Below are 18,644 nucleotides of genomic sequence, written 5' to 3'. Positions count from 1 at the left end.
ACTAAACCCAAAATACTTGTAAACACTGAAAGGATGGTTAATACTAGAATATAGAGTAATTTAAAGATGGTTAGTACTGTGGCATAAAGCAGCTAAAGGATGGCTGATGTTATGATGTAAGGTGGTTAAAAGGTGGATAATACTGGAGTACAGAGCTACAAAAGGATGGTTAATAGTGGGGTATAGAATAACTAAAGTACTGTTAATATTGGAGTATAGAGTAGATAAATGATGGTTAATATGGGGGTATAGAGTAGCTGTAAATTGCGATATTAGAGTGTAGCATAGCTAAAGAATGGTTCTGATTTGGTGTAAGTACAAAATACATGTAACAAGAAAATCTTAATCTAGATTCCATGGTGTTAATGTAAAGAAAATTATTAACATTGTTTTGGGGAGGAAAAACTAACACCTTATATTTTAAATAATCTGCTTGTTCTGTAACGTATAGGTCTGTTTCAAACAAGAGGTTATCTTCTGGTTACTACTGAATATTACTTTTTTTTTACTTGTTGTGGTTTATTGGTGTGAAAAAAGGGTGTAACCTAAAAGAAGGGTGTGATGTCTTTCCTCTCATAACACTGACAATTGCAGTAAACATTAATTTATTAGTTAGCCAGGCTATGTATTCGTATTTTGTTTTACCTACCATCATGCCCCAAGTTTAAAAAAAACAAAACCAGTCACCTATAGCCTTACCTGGCAAACTGTCCAGTCACAGCTAGCCTTACATGACAAACTGTCCAGTCACCGCTAGCCTTATATGGCAAACTATCCAGTCACATCTAGCATTACATGGCAAACTGTCCAGTCACCGCTAATCTTACATGGCAAACTGTCCAGTTACCTCTAGCCTTACATGACAAACTGTCCAGTCACCTCTAGCCTTATATGGCATACTATCCAATCACCTCTAGCCTTACACGGCAAACTGTCCAGTCACCGCTAGCCTTACATGGCAACCTGTTCAGTCACTGCTAGCCTAACATAACAAACTTGCAAGTCACCACTAGCCTTACCTGGCAAACTGTTCTATAAACAACTGTTCTCGACCAGTGTTACTCAATGGAGGTTGTAATAGAAATATCTCAAAATAAAGAAATATTAGAAATTAAAGCATCGCTTTGAGAATAGTTTTTATACTAAAAAAACCCACAAACATATCCTCGGATGACTGGGTACTTATGTTCAGCTTTTTAAAGGCGCCATTTTGTGATGGTTTATCTGTAATTCTTCAGAGGTATGTTTACTTTCTCTTTGGCTGTGACTGCAAGGTTTGTGTAAGACATTTAGTAACGTTTGTTAACTGCTAAGCAAGTTATATGCTTGATAGTAGTTATGAATGAAGACACCAAGTTAGGAATCTAGTTCAAACTCATCACATCTTAGAAATTCAAGTTGTTTATAAGAAGCATTCGTAATATCATTAATTTGTGTTTATGATCTTACATAATAGTAATATTTATATCCATAATCACGTATTACATTTATCTTTAATAATTAGTGAAGATCCATGAAAGGTTTGGTTTATTTTGAATTTTCCGCAAAGCTACACGAGGTCTCTTTGCGCTAGCCGTCCCTAAGTTAGCAGTGTAAGACTAGAGAGAAGGCAGCTAGTCATCACCACCCACCGTCGACTCTGGAGCTACTCTTAACAACGAATACTGGGATTGGCCGTCACATTATAACGCCCCAACGCCTGAAAGAGGATTCGAACACGCGGCCCTCATATTATGAGGCGAGTGCCTTAGCCACTTGGCTATGTCGGGCATGCCATACATAAATGAAATTCAAGAAATATACAGCAGATGAATGATTAAAACTGGTGTCCCCCGCTGGTACAACGCTAAAATTAGAGGTTCAATTCCCCTTGGTAGACTCAGCAGATAGCGCCATGTTTGTTTACTATAAGAAAGCACACACACTGAAAGATGGTTATAAAAATAACGAAATAATAATAATATATATCTTGAGAATTTCGATATTCTTACGAGAAGCTTTTGCCACATCAGTGTCAGATACGTGTATCGATAATATTATAAATATAGATTTTCTAAAAGTATATTGTCTCAATGGGCATTAAGCCTAAAGTAGCTGATATCATCATAATAGCATTCCGAAATATTTCTCATATTTTATATCCATCCAGATTTAATTTCATAAATAAAAGCTTTGAAATTACTTCTACAAAAGTTGCGAGTGCATTGTTTCCTTTGGCATTTTACACAGCTTATAAGCAATATTACTCAACGCTTAGATTGTAATTACAATCATAAACAATACAATTTCTGAATAAAATCGTATTATTGTTGTCAGATCTTTTCGTAAGTGTTGTTGTGTTGTCACCAAATATCTAAAAATGTATTGTCGTATGTATTTGCCCCCCGCTTGTACGGCGGTAAGTCTACGGATTTACAACGCTAAAATCAAGGATTTGATTCCCCTCGGTGGAATCAGCAGATAGCCTGATGTGGCTTTGCTATATGAAAAACACACACACTCGCATATATTTATTCATTTATCACGTAAAACTCACCTTTCTTGAGTGAAAGAGAATTTTTAAATAGTTTGAAGACTGTACAGTTTGCTTAGTTTTTACGTAAGCCCTCTGTAGGACAATGGTATGTCTGTGAACTACCAACACTAGAAACCTGTGTTTCGCTACCGATGGTACTCAGAGCGCAGATAGCCTATTATGTATCTTTGTGCTTAACCTTTAACAAACAAACACGTTTACATATAGCACACCTAGTGGTGCATTACGGTTTCCAACAAAATTTTACACTAAAAACACCTAAAGATTATAATTAAGGATTTTTAACGCATGAGTCATTAAACCTTAAAGTAAAGTATTTAGAGCTCGGTCCATTTCTACACATAGATCAAAGAAAATAATGAAAAGTGACGAACTTCACCACAAGCCATGTTAAATTCTTAGTGGTTTGAAGAACTGTTTTGAAATCTTACAAAAAAAGAGATTTTATTGTTTGTTTTTAATTTCGCACAAAGCTACTCGAGGGCAATCTGCGCTATCCGTCCCTAATTTAGCAGCTTAAGACTAGAGAAAAGGCAGCTAGTCATCACCACCCACCGCTAACTTTTGGGCTAGTCTTTTACCAACGAATAGTCGGATTGACCGTCACATTATAACGCCCCCACGGCTGAAAGGACGAGGGTTCAAATGGAAGAAGTTTGAAGACCTGGGACCGTTAAAACTCAAAGGTTTACAATTAACTGGTTTGGTTTGAATTTCTCGCAAAGCTACACGAGAGCCTACCAGCACTAGCCGTACCTAATTTAGCAGTGTAAGACTAGAGAGAAAGCAGCTGGTCATCCCCACCCATCTCGCTAACTCTTGGGCTACTCTTTTACCAATGAATAGTCGGATTGACCGTCACATTATAACGTCCCCCACAGCTGAAAGGGCGAGCATGTTTGGTGTGACGGGAATTCGAAACCGCAATACTGATTACAATGGAGTATCTTTTCTTTATCCACGTTACGATCCCTCAATTTTAAAACCACAAAAAAAAAAGATTTTGAAAACATTTAAAATTGATCGTAACGTTTAATTTGTGTAATAAATTTAAATTAGCCAAGTAAAATATATTTTCTATCTGCTAAGTGGCACTAATTCATTTTAGCGCAAGGCTACACAAAAGGAATAGTGTGCTTTATCCACATAGGTTTCGAGCCCCGGATTTTAGCATTTTAAGTTCAAGAAGTTGGCACTGATCTGCTGAAAAAAAAATCGGTGCTAGGGAAGTTTATTATAGACTGGGACATAAAATTAAAAGATTAAAACATGATAAAATAGCTTAACTTTTATTTCTTTGTGTAAAAATTGTTTCATTACAGCTTGAGAAGTTTCTTTAAACTTGACAAATCCCTATTACTAGCAGGGTAAAACATTTCTAAACTTCACATAAGCGAAAGTTTCTATTCCGTAAGAAAATTCTTACAGGAAATTCTTATTATTTTACAAAATAATATTTACAAAAATCGATTTTCGATTACCCTATAACGTTATTACTATCAACACTTTCTGAACAAACAGAAACTGAAAAAAAATTATAACAATTAAACAACAACTCCTGAATAGCTTCGAAAATCATTAATTTCATCCAAACTAACAAATGTTGGTTGTTTGTAATCAAGCACAAAACTGCATAATGGACAATCTGTGCTTTGTCAACCATAGCTATCAAAACTCAGTTTCTAGTGTTGCAAGTCCACAGGCATTACGCTGTGGACTTGGTAAAAATACCGAATTACAAAGTTCACATTAGATGGCCCTACTGTCAGCAAATCAATAAGCTTTAAAACATATATATGTATTGATTAAAAATGTATTTTTCATAGACCTTTAAAGGTTTTGATAACGGATCTGAAATAAATTTATTATGACGAAATATTTGTTTGTTTGTTTGAAGCTAAGCACATAGCTACATGACAGGCTATCTGTGTTATGTCCACCCCAAGTATCGAAACAGTTTTACGTCCGCAAACATTCCGCTGTGCCCCTGGGAGGCAGATAAAATGTACTAGTATTCATTAAGATACACTTACAATTATAGATGTTGTTGTTATGTTTTTAGCACAAAACTACACTACAGACGACTTGCGTTCTGCTCACCGCAAAAAATAAAAGGCCAGATTTTGTCGTTTAAGTCTTGTCAGATTTATAGCTTTGCAATATGATATTAACCACTTAATTTGCTCTCCTAAAAGGGCGTTATGACTAAGAATTCAGAAGACTTGATGTCCTTTCTATTTGTAAATTAAAACCCAAATTGACCTTTAACATATTTGTATACTGAATGAATTTATAAAATATAAAGTGTTCTAGCCGTTATTTTATAACTGCTCTTTCTAATATTATCATTAATATAATGTTTTATCGTACGTAACTCGACAGATGGAATTATCCGTACAATATAAGATCAAACAAATTTCAGAAACATTTATTTTGTCATTCGAAATACAAGCGTTGGAAAGATAATTGAAATCAAGCACATCTCACAAACGCAAAACGCGTGCAACAATATTAGCAGCAAAGAAAAAAAAAAACACTGAAAAACTACTCTGAAGCTAAATAATTAAAAACGTAATTAGATCACCGGAAAGCTCTAGAAGTGAACATTAGTGACTACCATGAGCAAACAAAAAACTTAAAGAGTAATAGTGATACTTAGCAAAAATTATCTCTTCACTAAAAATAAAACAAAAACGAACAAACAAGAGCATGTAATAGTGGTAATTTATTCGTTTAGTAAACATACTTGAATTACTACTTATACAAAAATACGTATAAAGTTTCATTTAAACCATTTTTCCATAATAGATCTACAATATTCTCGAAGTTGAAAGTGATCTATAGGAAAGGATTCATCCAGCAGGACTTGGAAGCAGGGACTGACTCAAAAATGTCATCGTTAGAGTTGACACCCAGAAGAGAGTCTCCACTGGCATCACACTGCTTCAGGTATCCTGACAGCCTTACCCACTGTCCTGAGCAAGGTTTCTTGCAGCGAAAGATCTGATCATTACAGTTTACCCCAAACACTTCCCAGCTGCCAGAGCCACTGATGTGTTTTAGTTTTCCAGGGATGTTCACCCAGACACCACTGCCGTCAACGGGTCGACGAAATATTTCGTCATTCTGAGTAACTCCATATACCAGATCTCGTCCACCGTCCACTTGTTTTAGAGATCCATCTACCAACTCCCATTCTCCATTACAAGGCTTAGGACATTTGAAGATTTGGTCCTTCGAGTTAACACCCCAGATGTAGCCGTAGCCAGAAGCACTGACGTGTTTGAGTCCACCTTTGATTTGTATCCAACTCCCATTACCATCCACTGGCCGCTTATATATGTTGTCATTCGAGTTTACTCCCCAAACCTCGTGGTCATCGGCGTCAATTTGTTTCAAGCTTCCTTCCACTTTTATCCAGTTGCTACCGGTACACGGTCGCGTGCACCTGAAGATGTCATGAACATTATTAACGCCCCATACAAACCTTGGTGTAACTGTAAGGTGTGAAAGCTTTCCATTAATGTGGGTCCATTCTGCCAAAGTTGGAGACACGACAAGAAAGGTCAGCAACAACGTAACTAAACTGAAATACATTATATTTTTCATCGTGGCGTCTGAGAATCTTAATGTCTTTGTCGAGGTGATCCAGCTTTCTTATATTGCAAGACCACTTCCTCCATCTCGTGCGATGAGCAGTATAAGTAAAATAAAACAACAAATAACAGGAAGCCATAACTTCCACAAAGATTCTATAAAAATCATTTCTGTTTTAAAGCCAGTTAGCTAACTACTAGAACAGAGCAGTATTCGTACTTCCTGTCTTCGCTAGCTAATTTCGTCCCAGTGCTTTTATAGGTCACACATTCTGTTCTTGTGGCGTTAATAATGATTATGTTAAGTGACACATAACTTGATTAAGTCGTGCAAAATTGTACGGACTATCCAAGATACAAATTACGAGATATTCAAACCACTTTGTAACTGTATATCTTTATATTACGTCAAGACTTATTAGTGTGATACGACATTTAGAATATATGTAGCTTCTTTGCATAGCAGGTAGTTAATCGGTTTAAATAGTAGTTTTTGGGCTACTCTATCCATCTATTCTCTGTTTCACTAATATTAAATATATTAAACTACATTTAAATTATATACATATACATAAATAAAGTTAGTTAAAGAACTTTCACACGAGTAAAGTTTATTTATTGTTCGTTGTTAAGCGCAAAGCTGCACAGTAGCTATCTGTGCTGTGTCCTCTAAGAGTATGTAAGCCCCGTTTTTAGCATTATAGTCCTACAGATTTATCAGTGAGGCACTTTATGCGATACATGATTAAATTACCATGTCAAAAATGGCAGTCATAATTTGCAGTGATTTAATAATCCGTGATGACAAGAAAACCCACTTGTAAAAAAAATTATAGATGTAAAAACTGCTGGTATGAGTAGAAAAAGCACTATGTAGAGGAGCGAACAACGAAGAAGGTCGAAACGTTGTTCACTCCTCTACTAGTGCTTTCTCAACCCATACTGGCCATTTTTGCATATATAATTTGCCCTGATTTAGAGCTCTTGGCCAGAAAAAAGGCAACCAGCCGCCATCACCCACCGGTCACATAGCTATTCTTAACCAAATAGCGCTCTCATTTTTTATATTGCGCTCACAACAGAAAGTACCGAGAGCATCTAGTGACATATCTTTGGATTTAACATTGAAGTACCCAATTCACGTCTCCCAAACCAAAATTACTTTGAAAATCGACGACTAAAATAGTTTCAAGCAAGCCAACGAGGTTTCGGACAATATAAATGTTTGTGTGTTTGACTGACAATTCTTCATGAAATTTATTGTTAAATTTGTTTGTTTTTTCACTGAAGGGTGTATATGAATAGCGAGTGTTTGTGTCCTAACCGACATTTTACATAAGAAATTTAGTTAGTGAGCTTTTAGTTCACTTTCTTAGAACTGATTATTATCAGTTTAACCAAAAATCGGATTAGTTGTTAATTCAAATAAAAAAAACTACTGCGTATCTTAGGGCGGCTGGTATGGGTATTAACATCGTCATGAGATACATTTTTACTTTAAGTGGTTTCTCATCATCACGAAACAAAATACTGTGGTTTGGTTGTCATGAGAACAAATAAGACTTTTTTCCATAATTTCATCTGACAGGCATTCGTAATTATATGCGTAACGTATACAAGATCACAAATATTATATTAACATTACGTATTAATTGCATATAAACTCAAATAAATCAGCGTAAAGATTTAGGTATAAATGTTGTAGATATCGTTAACAGCAAAATTTTCGGCTGAATGATAGTGTGTAGTGACATCTTGTGAGAGAAATGTTAAAAACTTAGAATTTTGTTTTTCATCATTAACTTATTTTCATTACATAACAAATTTAGTCAAAAATAATTAATACATTCACACGAAAAATATACATACATATTATCCCTGACGCAGATATGCTGAACGATACTGCGTTTTGGGGGTTTGCTATTTACTAATAAAACTTAATTGAAAATCTAAATGGAATAGAAATATGTCGGAAAACATTATACATCTACGAACGGGAAAGAATCTATTCTGTTTAACAAAAACGCGCGACATTCTAAGAAAATCAGTTTTTTTGTTTGATCAACACATTTCTGTTGTGCAAGTACTTGTTACAAATGGAGATTGTATCCACACTTCTCAAATGTTCTCCATTTTTTCTGAATTTTATACATTTCTTATGCAAAACTACATTACGAGATATTTGTGATGTGCTAATTACGAATATCGAAACCCGATATTTAGTTTTATAAACCTAGAGGCTTACCCGTGAGCTACTGGGGGTTGGAGGAGAGAACGTTTCGTATATAAATTGTATTTTTAATACCTTATCATTTTCAACACATCTGTTTAAAGAAAAAGTATAAAAAATAACATAAGGTTTCACTACAAATTATATCGTTTCCTATTACTTTCTAGAATCCACTAGGGGGCTTACTAGTGGTGGCTTTTTCTACACTTGGTGGGAATTTTCTTTTCGTGAAATATCTTCTGTGTACTATATTTAGAGATGTTGGAACAATAAAAAGTTATATTGTATACTGTAAATTTTAAAGGCAACTTTATTTATCGCACTTTATAGAGTAATAACATTAAGTTATTACATTCATAGATACGAGATTTTGTGGTTTAATAGAAGTTAAAGGAACATTTCTTGAGTTACTGTTGATTAAACGTTTTTTTCATTCCTGATTGTGTTGCAGGAAGATGGTTTCTTTCCCTACAAAAACAACAAAAGCCAAATAAATCAATATTTCGAAACCATAAGAAATTTTCGAATGATTATGCTGGAGTTAAAGCTAAATCGAACAATGAAAAACTGATGTGTACAGGAATTTACGCATTTTTCCATAAAGTCAAAAAAATTTTAACGAAAATAGCTACTCACCGTGTAGGTGTCGCATATCAACTGAAAGAGGTTGGTCTCTGCTTTATCTTGTATATCTTCTGTATGAACCTAAACACACACACAAATTAATTTAAAGCAAATTAACTACACATTGTACTTTTAAAAAATGTAATAATTAGCTGTTCGATTTTAAACAATTTGGTCCACTCTGTGTACTTTATAACGGACTTTACGATGAAGTGAAATAAATGTGTTTTAGCTGCATTTTGTTGTATAATGTTATATTTTTATTATCGGATGCTTGACTAAAGATGCATTATGAAGATAAGTAACAACGAACACATCAATTCCTCGTTATTTATCCATTTATACTATAGACTTTTAGTTTCTCAATCGAATTGTAAATTATCATCAGGTGTATTGTATCTCGAAGGGAGTTCGGATCTTATATAACACAAACAACAAACTTCGATAATTTCACGTGTTAAAAGAAATGGTATTGAAAATATGCGAGCTGTTTTTAATAAACTTATTTGATGATAACACTTCGTCATATAGTTACTATCGTGGAGATTAGGTTCGCCTTTTTATATTCTATGTTTAGCAGAGCACTAAGACTAAAGACAACCTCTCTAGTCGCTTTTAAATTATAATTTGTCCCACAAAGCGGGTGAAATGAATCGATAGCGCCTTAGAAAATAATTATCAGATTTGTTTTTGAGTGAACTTGAGCTTAAAATAAAATAAGAAAAATATATTTCTAATTAATGTTTAATATATGGCATATTTCAACAACCAACAAAGTACAATATATTACACTGCCACATTTATTTCTGTTCCAATTTAAAGATGTTTGATAGTGCCTAGAAAAGCAAACTGAAAAAAACAAATCATCCAAGCAGCCCAATCGTTTTTACTATAGCCTCTTTACTTAATTATAAACATCCTGTATTGGGGAACACTGTTGACTCTCCTTCGGATATATTGCCTATTCTTTATTGCGCATGCAATTGTTTCCTCTCATATGTAATAAACTTTGTCAGCATCTCCGAAAACAAGAGCCTAATTTAGAACGTTTATTTCTACAGCAATAAACAAGATTAAACGTGTTTTCGCATTTTTTCCTCTGAATGTTTGCACGAAAAACAGTTAACTCACTCCGTTCAGGGTGATCCATGGCGAGTACTTGTGAGGTGGGTCCAAAGCACGTGTTTTCTTTGCCATCAAGTATTCATACTCGTTCCCTCGAGTTCCATTAGAACAAGTAGAAATAACTTTCCAGTCCAACAGTAAGGATCTAGCACACTGAACATACAACACACAGGGTTAATATTAAAAGAATCTCTTCTTGAAACGAATACTCAATATTACCAGCAAGGGAAAAACAAACAACACTTGTATTTATTAAACCAGGATTACTCAAGGGTGGTTACTTACTTCTGGAACTCTTTGCGTGTCCGTTAAGTTGATTAGAATTATTTCACTCTATTTGGACCACTGTCTTAGAGAAAACAGTGTTGATATATACAGGGTGATCTGGTATTCCAATGCTTCTATTGACTGCATGCAATGACTAATACAGTAGGAAAACATCGAGGAGAATTTTTTGAGATAGCTGGATATTAAGTTTTGTTACTGCTTTTTCTATGCGTTTATAATTTTCCTTTAAAGCTTTAGAATAAGAAATGTGTAGCATCATTAAACGAGTTGCCGGATTGTCTTTCAGGCAAAAATAATCGAATAAATATACTTTATTAAAGTGTTTAACGGTACAAATAACTGTCAGAAACCAACACTTTCACATAGAGTAACTTTCCAAGTGTGAGCTACACAAAAAGCTATCCGATATTGAAACCCGGGTTTATAGAGGCGTGAGACCGCAAACATACCACTGTGCCACTGGGGTGGCTTGTTTTATTGAAGTTTACGCAAAGCTACTCGAAGGCTGTTTTTGCTAACCGTCCCTAATTTTGAAGTGATAGACTATAGTAAAATCAGCTAGTTATCACCACCCACCGTCAACATTTAGGTAACTCTTTAACAATGACTAGTAGGATCGATTATAACATTATAACTACCCATAGCTGAGAGGACGAGTATGTTCGTTCAGAGGTTTCATTTTCCTCAATCCACTAATTGCGACTTGAGTGCTCTAACCACCGAGGCACGAGATTAGTAAGCGTTCTACAGAAAGGTTTTAATTTTGTTTTTTGTTTTTTCGTTTCTTGTTTTATACAAGTCAGCATAAGGGCTACCTGCCCGATATGTCTCTAATTTTGGAAGAGGTAGATTAGAAGGAAGGCAGATAGTCAACACTACTCAATATCGATATTCGGGCTACGTTAACTGAGTAGAGGGGTTCTTCACTGTTATTACACTCCGTGACCCCAAAATTAAAAACACCATTTTGTACTCTCCTTTTTGCGTTAACGAGATGCGAATCACGGACAATCGGAATCACAGTCTAACACGTTAACATTGATCTGCCCTCGATCGTCTCTAGATTAATACGCCAATCTAGACATTTGCTTTTTTTGTATTTAGCTATTTAATTTAGGGTTATTTTCAATCAAATTCGAGCACGAGATAGACAATGAACCATCAAATTAATTACCTTTTCACCTGCCAGCCAGGGCTTTTCATCTGCTGACATGCACTTGATAAAGTTCAAGGCGAGAGACGTGTCATTCAGAAGAAAAATGCTGCAAGTCTAAATTATTTGAAAAACAAACGATATGTAACATTCTATCAATGCAGCAGTAACTGGGCTACATTATCAGTAAGAATTCTAGATCTCAACTCTCAATCTATAGAAGTAAATAATATGAAAATACAATCAAATGATTCCAGGAAATATAGAAATAGTTTAGTTTTATTATTATTATTATTATTATATACTTTGAAACAAGCGCTAAGAATATTGAAGTTTGTATTTTATTTGTTTATAAAGAAACATTTTTATAATTACGTTTAGGTTTATATAGTTCAAACATAATATGAAAACGTACGTTGGCTTATAGACATGACAAAGGAAGTACAGGGTGTCCATAAATCATTGGACCATTTTTCTTTAATTCATCAGAATAGGAATCACACTAAATAAACAGTCATGTTTTGTGACTTTAGAAGACTGGTCTTTCAGGACCTTTCCAACTAGTTTAAATGGGTTTAGATCCGGGACATTGTCTGTAAGATAACATTGGGTTTCCGAATAATCAATCCAACTATTCTGGAGATACTGGCTCTTATGCAACATATTACGATTATTGCCTGGACATCCGTCGAATCACAAACGGTGCCCATAACGAGATGTGCAAATTGCATAAATGACCACTGACAAACTTGGAGTTTTAGCCGCCTCCATTAAACCGCAAACTTCAACTTTTTTGTCAAATGTAGCTATCATTCTATTCAACTTATAACAGGATCCAAAAATTTATAGATAGCCCTGTATTTCTTCATATGTATTTGTTTGGAAAACCCACCTAAACATTTATTTTCTGTTTTTCCCCCCCAAGATCCTGTTTAGCTCTCATTGAAAAGAACAAATGTCGACCTAGTTTCTGTGTACTAAACATACATGATTTTTCCCCTAATTATCTATGAAATGTAGAAAATGTTAAAAAAATTAATTGAATTTAGCACTTACACTTTAAAAACACGATAATATTTAGTAAAATTTGTTTGTTTGAATTTCGCACAAAGCTACTCGAAGGCTATCTGCGCTATTTGGTAAAGGAGAGATAGTTGTGATAAAATTGCTCCTTGCAATTTGTTAAAAGCAAGCAAAAGAATAAGCGATAAGATGTTGTTGTTGTAGGTTTGGAGTTAAACACAAAGCTATACAATGAGCTATTTGTGCTCTGCCTACCACGGGTATCAAAGCCCAGTTTTTAGCGTTGTAAAGTCCGCAGACATACCGCTGAGCCACTGGGGAGTTAAACGATAAGAAAAGATTACCTGTACGACATTGGCGTAGCATTCTTCAGGGCCATGTTGGCATGTAAAGATCCATTTTTTTTCCTTTCCTTTTAACCTGGAAAATATATTAATGTATTTCAGCATAAATACTTATTTTTATATTAAAAAACAATATATTATTTTAAAACATAAAACATTCCGTCAATGTGATCACGTGCTAGGCAACAAGTCTATATACTCGTATCTATCACAGGTAACAATATTCAATGTCTGTATTGTGTATGTCACGTAACTCCTAAACCACTGGTAGAACAGTCTTCTCAGCGGTACCAAACGAATTGTCTTGGTCCGGAAACTTTCATAATGGTAAATAATTTTCATTCATTCCTGATGAAAAGCCCGTGGATCTCCAGAAAAACACTTCTAAATTGCTGGACTTAATATTTTAACTGGTATCAACGAATCGTTTCATTCCCGAGATGCACACACAGATAAAACTTTTCACCCAACCTACTGGGAAACCCTGAAATTTCGCAAACACACTTTTACGGAGATTCCCCGAAAAAGGACTCCAAAAAAGTGGCATTGATATACCTCAGAGCATGAAAATAAGTAGGCCTACTAATTACTGTTTGTAATGTGGTTAAAGAAATTAAATTCCCTTACAGTGGCAATTACAATTAAACTGAAATATGAAGAATAAAATAGTAGTTCCAGCATTAAATTCGCCCCATAAATGTGGGCCTTAAGCCAACTGGTTCGCTCGTACTATCATGCTTTTCTGTAACTTATCACTTCAACTAAACTACAAAGAATTATTGTAATTATATCACAAAAGAAACTAGTTAGTTTGTAAAACATATCAGTTTTCCATTATGTATAGGGTTATCTGATCGCATCTCCGAGGTTTGAAAAAGCATTTTTAAATAGTATCTAGCATAACCCCTACAACGGAAACATCTGAAAATCACTTAGTAAATTTTTGATGTGCTTTGAATCACCTTATCGCATGATCAAAGATCGGTTATAAGCACATCAAGTTTTGTTTTTTATTTTTTGCGCAGAGCTACACAAAGCTACGTGCACCCTGTCGAGCACGAGGAATCAAACATCAGATGTTGGCATTGCAATCTGTAAAGTTACCGCTAACCCATCGATGGCAGCAGGCCAAGTAAAGAATCTAGTAAAAACAATCACAGCTCATGTTAATTATTTGTATTATTCTTGCTATTTTAAAGTAAAAATGAAAAATAATAATAATTAATTGAAAAAAAATTCTTAGTCATCGAACAATAACTGCTAACCCAAAATACTACAATAACAAAAATGGACTTTTTTTTCTCGCTTGCAAGGCAATAAATATCAGTAGCGGATACAATTTATGTATCATCAACAGAGTATTATATAGTGCCATAGAATGGGCATAGGTCAACATTAAGATATTAAGAATAGTTTAAAGACAGAGTGATAAAGCTGTATTTAGGTAGCACCTGATTAGGCCTATTTGTTTGTAGTAAAGAGCGAATCTATACAATGGACTATCTATGCTCTGCCCATTGCGGGTATCAAAACCCGATGTTTAGCATTATAAGCACTAAGACTTAGTTTTGAGCCGCCAGATGCGATGTGGCGTAAAGGTGAAAACATTATGCTGTAAGAAATAATTTATGTGTAAATATATATCCGTATATACATTTAAATGCTGGTTTTAATGTTCTCATATTTTCAAAATAAGTGTGTGTTTCTTGCAGTAAAGCCACTTCGGCTATCTGCTGTGTCGACCGAGGGTAATCGAACCCCTCATTTTAGTATTATAAATCTGTAGACTTATCGCTGTCCCACCATGGAGCTTTAAAATCTTATGCCAATTTTATATATAAATTGCCCATTTGTCTGATTCTGTTTCTGATATATTAGGATGTGAAATGTTACTTAATAATTAAACACTCAGTTCAATATAGTACTACTCGCTGTAAATTTTATGTTGAAGATAAGAGGCCTAAAATAAGCAGATATAAGAATTTGATTAGTAGATTAACAGCTACAAAATTATTATTATTCGCGAATTAAAAATATAACTTTCAGTAGCTGTGTAAGCTTACCTCAGAATTCCCATACGGTACCAGAGTCAAATCCATAATAGTTCCTAATTGTGAATATGTTGGCCACAACTGTTGTATTATAAGTTCTTGGCATCCAGGGCACAATGATTCGTAATACAAACCCAAAGAAACTGGCAATGAATCACTCTAGAATCAAGTATCCAAATTTTTTATATAAAATAAACAAAATTCTATAACGATGATTCTTAGAACCAGCAGTTCTTTTATTGAAGCATATTTTAAAAATAATTAGTAACATATATTTTAATATCTCTATCTCATGGTGTTCTAAAAACACGTAGGTCTAAGAAGTTTTGATAAAAATGAAATAGAAACCCTATTACCCGAGCGTTTTCGAAAGGTGGACCTTTCGAAAGCTCTCGGGTTATATGGTTTCTACGTAATTATCAGATTGGATATTATGAAACAACTAGATTATAACCCATCAAAAATGACGGGATAAGTGCTGCTGTCCACAATCCATATTATATCCCAATTTTATATTTAATAATTAACTGAAAGAAATAAATTTTACAAAATGAAGCTTGACCAACAAAAGGTTTAGTTTGGTTTGCTCCGCTTTGAATTTCGCGCAAAGCTACATGTTTTACCATGATAATTCAAATAGAAAGAAAAGCAGGACAGGCCAAAACATTGTAATCTAGCTATGAAAGTCTGTAAATTCGGAATAGAACTTCATGTGCAGTCTTTGTTGTTGTATGATAATAAAAATTATCTTTTTCTTCTGGTTTTAAACAACAGAGACTAGTTTCATTGCGTCACTGCCCTGTTTCACTTTTTTACTCTACAGAATTACCTTATCATTCCTCGTACGTTTTCGCAACTTTACCTGTTAGTGAACGCCGTCGTTTGAGAATACCACACATTGAATTAACACATTAAATTAGTATTTTTTGTAAATTTGGTGATTGTTTTGTTTTTCTCTTTTCGTCCGCAAGATGTCTCTTTAATATACTGCAGGATGAGTCGTTATTAAAATAGCTACATAAACAAAGATTTATAAACTTAACGCAAACATTTATTGGTGGTAGAGCATATTACATGCACCACCATCAATAAAATTCTTTCGTATGCTTATAAATCGTTGATGTTCTACCTATTATTAGGTAAGCACAATGTGCCTCCTTATTCGGATAAGTCGCTGTTCCTTTTGTTTTGACATTCTAAACAAAACGACTGATTTACCAGAACAAGTGGCAGAGCATGAATGTTTTTTTTTTTTTAATAATCATTTTCATGTTACCCTTTCAAAATCAACTAGTTGTGTCATTTTACGAAGAATTTTTGTATTGTTTTAATTCCATTTTTTATATTTTAAATTTTCTCAGAATCCTTTAGAATCGTAATACTGCATGTTTATTTATTCTTGTTTCCATTACCTAAAGTCCTAAACCGTGACGTTGATATTGTATAATAGTGTATAATATTATTGCAAAATTCACATGCACAAAATCATGATTTGTATTGAAATTATATATTCAATCAGTCTGAATATGGTAAATACATAGAACTATTATTACAGATCTTATGGAAATAGAGTGAATTAATCATATGGAACCAAAACAATCAATAATATTTTACGACAATCAAGTGTTTTTACATTACAGAATATTTTACCTTTACAACGCTGTCAACTTTTGCACTGGTAGCCCACAGAAATAACGCCCAAAATACGAAGCCAAACATCGCTCTCAAGTGAAAATGCTTGTAATATTCTTGCTATTGAGTTAGATCATTTTGAGGTGATCTAACTCTCGTATAAAATAATCATATTTCACTGCGTCACAACTGGATACACAAGTTTATTTCGTCACGTGCTAAACCCGAGAACCAGACCTTTATTTTAAAAACAACTTTCATAAAGTTACTGACCTTGATAATTTCTTGATGATTGCCTTCAAGTTATTACATTTAATTAAAAAAAATGAATGAAAATACACCACTGTTGCCTAAGTTTCTTCAAGTAAAAACCTTATCTATAAGAATGAATGCGTGAAAAGAAAATTATTGTAATTTCAATGTTATTGCAGAAATCTTCTTAAATTTTAAAATTTGAACTAAATTAAATATTTCCCTTTGAGAGTGTGAAGAAAGGTATTTCTCCTGATAAAGTTTCAACTGAAAGTATTAGAAAAATTAATTGTATAGTTTCTTACTCTTGTTTATCTCTACTTCATGTTTTTCTGTGACTTTACTTGATATGTAAGGTTTCTGAATTTAATTATATATGTATATTTGATAAATACATAAAAGAAAATTGTTTAGCAACTGTAGATCGGCCAGTCGTGACAAAACTACCAGGCAATGAATCAGAGAATCCATGGTTTCCCTGTTGTCACAAAATGTGCGTTCTAAAAGCGATCGTCGAGTAGACACGAGTTATAATTGTGTGTCATTGGTTAACAAACTTCCTTCTAGTCTGTGAGTTCAGAAATAGGGGCGGCTATGCCAAAATAGTCTATGTGCCACTTTTGGCGAAAATTCTTTTGGTAGCAAGAACAGTTGATTCATTTTCTATCTTCTTTTTTTCTTTCCATAAGTTACCAAGAATTTTCCCTTGTTCAGGATCAGTGGTAAGAAACGGAATCCCACAAAATCATTATAACGCATTAACAAGTTGTGAACCAAAGGAAAGATTGGGTTTCATATTTACGATTGCTATCTATACACGGCCAGGCTTTGAATAATTTAGAATAAATTAATACAATCAATGTTGCATATATTTCATACTCTCTATAGATATATGTTCACTGTGGCGAGTAAAATATAACTAAACACACCGTACAACTATTACCAAATTAGGTAACACGTTTTACACGTAATGAAATTATTTTACACGATAACATGTAAAGAATCTTATACTACTATGTAGTCCGTAAGTAGATACGTAGGCTTTTCTTATAGCAAAGCCGCAGCAGGCTATTTGCTGTGCCTCGAGGAGAATCGAACCTTTTATTGTAAAGTTGTAAATTCAAAGAAAAAAAAACTTACCGCTGTTCCAGTGGTATAGTATTCTATAAGTGTTAATTTATTTCTAATAAATTTTATGATTGTTTGTTTGTTTTGAATTTCGCGCAAAGCTACATGAGGGCTATCTGCTCTAGCCGTCTATAACTTAGCAGTGTATGACTAGAGGGAAGGCAGCTAGTCATCACCACCAACCGCCAACTCTTAGGTTTCTCTTTTAACAAAGAATAGTAAGATTGATCGTAACATTAAAACGCTCCCCACGGCTTAAAGAGCGAACAGGTTTGGTGTGACGGAGCTTCGAACCCGCGACCCTCATATTACGAGTCGAGTGCCTTAACCAGCTGGCCATGCCAGCCCGAAATGGTCTGATGGTTAAGTTGTTTTATTCACAATCTTAGGGTTGCGGATTCAAATCCTCGTCCCACTAAACATGTTTGCCCTTTCATCCATGAGAGTGTTATATTGTTACGGTCAGTCCCAATACTTATTGATAAAAGAGTAGCCTAGTGTTAACTAGCTGCCTTTTCTGCTGTTTTGCAATTTCCATCCCTAATTTAGCAATGAAAAACTGGAGGGAAGGCAGCTAGTCATCACCACTCACAGCCAACTCTTTTAGCAACGAACAGTAACATGGACCAAAATATTATAACGCCCCCTACGACTGAAAGGGC

At 34.4% G+C, this 18,644-nt stretch overlaps 1 protein-coding gene and 1 pseudogene across 2 annotated transcripts; both read right to left on the bottom strand.

The window, feature by feature from the left end:
* Nucleotides 1-4,948: 4,948 nt before the first annotated feature.
* LOC143245089 (lectin L6 pseudogene) lies at nt 4,949-6,921 on the bottom strand (annotated as a pseudogene). Its single transcript, XR_013025465.1, has one exon. The product of XR_013025465.1 is annotated as a lectin L6 pseudogene (transcript).
* A 1,728-nt stretch (nt 6,922-8,649) lies between these two features.
* On the bottom strand, nt 8,650-16,710 carry LOC143245090 (gamma-interferon-inducible lysosomal thiol reductase-like). Its single transcript, XM_076490963.1, has 7 exons — nt 16,621-16,710; nt 14,983-15,129; nt 12,920-12,995; nt 11,574-11,669; nt 10,118-10,264; nt 8,999-9,067; nt 8,650-8,830 (listed from the first exon to the last, which is right to left on the bottom strand). The coding sequence occupies exons 2-7, from the start codon at nt 14,994-14,996 to the stop codon at nt 8,780-8,782; spliced, it is 453 nt and encodes a 150-aa protein (XP_076347078.1). The 5' UTR covers nt 14,997-15,129; nt 16,621-16,710; the 3' UTR covers nt 8,650-8,779.
* Nucleotides 16,711-18,644: the final 1,934 nt, after the last annotated feature.

The sequence above is a fragment of the Tachypleus tridentatus genome, chromosome 2 (assembly GCF_004210375.1).
Source record: "Tachypleus tridentatus isolate NWPU-2018 chromosome 2, ASM421037v1, whole genome shotgun sequence".
In the NCBI taxonomy this organism is placed as follows: domain Eukaryota; kingdom Metazoa; phylum Arthropoda; class Merostomata; order Xiphosura; family Limulidae; genus Tachypleus; species Tachypleus tridentatus.
This window is presented reverse-complemented; position numbering and strand designations above follow the sequence as displayed.